Source organism: Myotis davidii, unplaced genomic scaffold (genome assembly GCF_000327345.1).
Source record: "Myotis davidii unplaced genomic scaffold, ASM32734v1 scaffold116, whole genome shotgun sequence".
NCBI lineage: Eukaryota > Metazoa > Chordata > Mammalia > Chiroptera > Vespertilionidae > Myotis > Myotis davidii.
In genome coordinates, this window is record NW_006290632.1 from 1,209,476 (window position 1) to 1,210,459 (window position 984).

Consider the following 984-nt stretch of genomic DNA (forward strand, 5'->3'; position numbering starts at 1 on the left):
GAGGATGGAGAGAATAAAGGACCGGTTCTGGATGTGGACCTAGGATAAGGTGTGGGGCTGAGGTAAGTCCAGAAGGGAATCTAAGAGCCAGTTAGTGAGGAAAGGTAATGGCTTATATTTTAAAAAGATCAAGTAGAAGTTCCAAATAGAAATGTCCAGTAGACAGATGAATATACAGACCTTAGGTTTGAGATTGAGATGAAAGCCGAGGATAGAGATTTGGGAGTCATTAGCATGTAGGTGAAAGTTGAAGTTAAATGTAGAATAAAATTAGCCTGAGAAATGGTAAAGTGGTTATTAGTTAAAACAATTCCTGTCACTCTTACAATGTATTATCTTTCTACTGATACTTTAATAATTCTAATAAGTCAAAAACTTCTGTTGTCTAAACTATTTCTTGAATGTGCAAGGTTAATCAGTAACAGTAAATTGCTTGGTAATCAGTAAAACACTTGAAATGTGACAATCACCCCCTAAAACTCATATCCCCGTTGTGAATGTTGTTGGCCTTCTACCCAGGACAAGAGCTGTAAGAAATCAGATGGAAGCCAGAGGCCCTAATATCAGGGAGTAGAATTTGGGTGAATCTTAGCTTATGCATTTGGAACTGTTTAGTGATTTACACCTATAGGGTGGGACAAAAGTAGGTTTACAGTTGTGAGTACACAAAACACAGAGTTTATTCTTGTATTATTATTTATTAATTGTTGTATTATTTCCCTTACAAACAGCTGTAAACCTGCTTTTGCCCCACTCTGTGTTTCTAATGAGCCTTAGACACATGACTGTTTTCAAAATAAGATGAAAAACATAAAATAAAGCATTGATAGGAAGTAAGGTAAGTTTCCAACCATTTCGAAACAGATTCTGAAGAATGCAAATAGGCCCCATTAAGGGTGATTGGGAAAACCTCCCTACATGAATGCTGAAGTCTTTTTGTTTTCTAATATATTTTATTGATTTTTTACAGAGAGGAAGGGAGAG

General features: G+C 36.1%; 1 protein-coding gene across 1 annotated transcript in view; it reads left to right on the forward strand.

Moving 5' to 3' along the window:
• Nucleotides 1-198: 198 nt before the first annotated feature.
• The window catches only part of NPAS3 (neuronal PAS domain protein 3), an 815,671-nt gene continuing 814,885 nt past the window's right edge, over nt 199-984 (forward strand). The window contains exon 1 of the mRNA XM_015563843.1: nt 199-236. Coding sequence (XP_015419329.1) covers nt 199-236 — 38 coding nt within the window. The remainder of the gene's footprint in view (nt 237-984) is intronic.